This window comes from Polypterus senegalus, chromosome 14 (genome assembly GCF_016835505.1).
Source record: "Polypterus senegalus isolate Bchr_013 chromosome 14, ASM1683550v1, whole genome shotgun sequence".
Classification (NCBI taxonomy): domain Eukaryota; kingdom Metazoa; phylum Chordata; class Cladistia; order Polypteriformes; family Polypteridae; genus Polypterus; species Polypterus senegalus.
This window is the reverse complement of record NC_053167.1, coordinates 11158830-11162547: the sequence shown is the minus strand read 5'-3', so window position 1 is coordinate 11162547 and position 3718 is coordinate 11158830. Positions and strand designations below refer to the sequence as shown.

General features: G+C 39.2%; 1 protein-coding gene across 1 annotated transcript in view; it reads left to right on the top strand.

The window, feature by feature from the left end:
* Nucleotides 1-1167: 1167 nt before the first annotated feature.
* The window catches only part of ppp1r16b (protein phosphatase 1, regulatory subunit 16B), a 55191-nt gene continuing 52640 nt past the window's right edge, over nucleotides 1168-3718 (top strand). Inside the window, exons 1-2 of the mRNA XM_039735931.1 lie at nucleotides 1168-1240; nucleotides 2127-2164. Of these exons, the coding sequence (XP_039591865.1) occupies nucleotides 1168-1240; nucleotides 2127-2164 (111 nt within the window). The remainder of the gene's footprint in view (nucleotides 1241-2126; nucleotides 2165-3718) is intronic.

Here is a 3718-nt window from a genome sequence, read left to right as displayed (position 1 = left end):
GTATGTATATGTATATATATATATATATATATATGCCAGTAACACTCATGACAATGACAAAACAATTACATTGTCAATCATGTTACGTTATTATTAAAATGTTTCCTTTTCTTTTACTTCTCTGCTGCCAAGAGCGGGTATTTTGCTATATATACATATATATATATATATATATATATATATATATATATATATATACATAGATAGATATATAGATATAGATATATATAGATAGATAGATATATAGATATAGATATGACAACAACACTCATATCAAAGACAAAACAATTACATTAACAATCATGTTACGTTATTTTTAAAATTTTTCGTTTTCTTTTTCATAACTTCTTTAACACACTACTTCTCCGCTGCGAAGCGCAGGTATTCTGCTAGTATATACTTATAAGTCGGGTCATGAACACTGAAAAATTCATCATTTAATCAGACCCCGACTTGTACGCCTATTCAAAAATGCAACATTTACATTTTTTTTTTTTTTTATATCTTCTTGCCTCCTCCAATCTCACATCAGTTTCTCAGACGCATCGAATTTTGCTGCAGCAGCACAGTTGCCAGTTTCTTTCGCCACTTCAACGACATTTAATTTGAAACCAGCTTCATATTTTCTTGTGATCGAATGCTCCATCATAAATAAGGGATACTCTTACAAGAAAGGTGTATGAGGGTGTGAGATACAAAAAACACAAATCAGTGCAAACATCACTTTGGAATAGTTTGGGTATTACCTTGTGGTCACGTAGGCACATTACATAGAAAAAAAGGCAGTGTGCTCCGTGGTTACTCTCTCCAGTGGGCGTTAGCATATCATAATCTCTCGGACCGATAGCGCGAGTTTTCCGTATTTGACTTATACAACCGACATTATAAAATATCAGAAATTATATGGTAAAATCAAGCCCCAGCTTATCTGCGGGAGAACTTATTTGCGAGTATATACGGTATTTGAGATCCTTCTAAGAGGAACCCTATTAAAATCCCTCTTCAAGGTCAAATTCCGTATATGTAAACATTCCATAGTCCACCTTCATTGCCCAAAAAGGGTCGCCAGTATAATCCCCTCCTAAATTAGGTATAGTCCATTAGTCACCTGGGTTTGGCTTCTCTTATCTATAGAAAAAGATATTACATCCAGATTAGACTACAAAGATGTCATCAACAACTTTTCCAATTGGAAGGCAAGAAAAGATTCAGAAATTTTTGTCTCTGAACCTGGAAACTGGTAAGAGATTTCATGATGATATTTGTAGGCCATATGTAAACATGTCCAAATATTAATGCACAAAAACATGTATCGCTAATGATAACCGGCTGACTTGACATCAACGTGAGACATCCTGCATATCGAGACTCAGAGTATACTTGTAATTTGGGTACTTTTCTAGAAGAGGCCCTGCTAATTTCCGCATGACACTGCATCGCATTTCGCACTGTCGTGGTATTGTCATGAATTATGAATTGCACTTTTTCAATAGATTACTAAGGGACTTTGCCTCCTACTCACTTAACTCGCCAACCCCTGGGCGGGCACTACGTGCAGGCCACTTCACGTATCTGCTGCTCGCGCATGGGGAAGTGGATGTACAATTTAAACAGATTGCTATTTTCATGGGAATTGTTACATATGCATAATAGAACTAACTATTTTACAATACAGTGAGTAATTAACCATAGTAAAAAATGATAAAACGTAATAAATTGAAAGAAAATTATGTTTCATGTTGCGTTAGAGGTATTCGTTGCGTTATACGATTTTGTTCTGTTTGGCTTTGAAATTAACACGCAAATACTTTTTAAACTTCAGTAAAAACAATATTTGGAATTAACTTTTCATCAATATCGCTTTGAATTTTGATTCCGTGTTTGACCTTACATCGTGACAATGCAACGTATAACTGCCCGTGAGTGAATATCTTTTTTCGCTAAATAAACTGACTTTTTCAAATGTTTGTCCCTGTGATTTATTAATTGTCTTTGCAAAATCGATTGTGACAGGAAACTGTAAATGTTTTAATATGAATGGCATAGCAAGATCTCCTTTGGTGTCTAATATTATCCCTTGAAGATGTACTACATTACCTTTCTTGGATACGTCTTTCGTTCTACAGCAATTCGTGCGGAGGAAGACGGGACGGTGTTAACGGTTGTAGGTATTCTTCAGGATATTTTAAGTTGATGATTTCTTCTTCCGCACAATCACCACCAACTGTTTCAGCACAGTCTATTGATACGCATTTAACCAATTTGCTGTGTAACCGATCGACAATTTTCGCGTTCATTTGTTTGACTGCATCGTTGCTCGGTGCTAGGATTGCCTGTGTACTCATTTCTTCTGTTGATAACCCTTCGGGATGAAATTCTTCAATAAGATTTGGACATACAGTAAAAAGTCTTCTTTTATTGGGAACTTAAAGTGAGAAAAATGTAAAAATTCATAAGAGCTGAGAGCTCAAGAACTGTGTCTGACAAAAGCATTCACACGAATGAGAGGTGTGTAGCCCGTGGGCGTGTTTGAAAATGGTTGTGAGGAGGGCGGGACTTGAAAAAATCTCTAGACAATAGTCTTGTCTCGTCTTGTCTCAAGATTTTCTTTTGTGATAAAGAGATATTGTTATATTTTCACAAAGTCCACATGTTATCTTGCAAAAATGTAACTGAATAATGTAATGAGAAAATCTGGTGTATGTTAACATTATTTTTGTTAAATTCACGCACAAGTTTACACAGTCCACACATACCGGTAACAGTGTTTGATGTAACCGGCCCCGCACACCCCTAAGGCTGGCTGGTGTCCACTTTCTTAACGCACTTTGCACTGTAGGCTGGCAGGGAGCTGGACACTGGGCACAAGGCCCTGACCCTCCCATGAAAGGCACACCATTGCTTCACATAGCAGCTTGCTTGGCCTATTTTCAGGTCTCCACTTTACCTAATGTGCTTGGCTTTGGGAAATGGGGAACCAGCGGCAGAACTGAGTAAAAGCAACTGTGTGGCAAGCAGGTGGGGCCTGGAGGTGTGAGTCGGCTACGCCATCCACTGTGTTCCTGTCATCCATGAATACATCAAGCGTCCGGGCCAATGGCTGGCCCTACAACACTTGGTGCAATGCAGGACCCAGTCCTGTGTGGAATTCCAGTTTATTACATGGCACAAACACTTGGCTGGTCTACAAGGAGCCTAACAGGCCTGTGTTTGAATATGTGGGAGGAGGCTGAACTAGACAGACAAACCTGCACTGTTACATTTGCATTTTTTACATTTTAGCAGACGCATTTCTACAACATGACAACATAATCAAGACATCTTTAGTTAGGGGTCTGTTTTGAAACAGGGCAAGGTTACAAAAAATGACCAGAACAAGTGGAAAATGTTCTAGACCCTGGTGACGTCACCCACTTTATCCCATGTAAGTATCTGCATCCCACCAAGGCAGGTGGGTCCTCCTTTGCTGAACTGAGCACGATTTCCAGAGCAGGGTGGGGGAGTAGTTGTCCCCCTTTGTGAGTTTAGCATGATTGTCAGAACAGGGAGGACGAGGTGGTCCCCCCTTGGTGAATTGAGCACAATTGTCAGAGCGGTGACATACCGGGTGACCCACTACCATCATAAAGAACAGCAACTCACAACCCACCAGCAGCAGCCTGTGACCCGACAAGGAAGTTCAGAAGGACTGCTGTAGACAAGTAAACGATCATTAAAC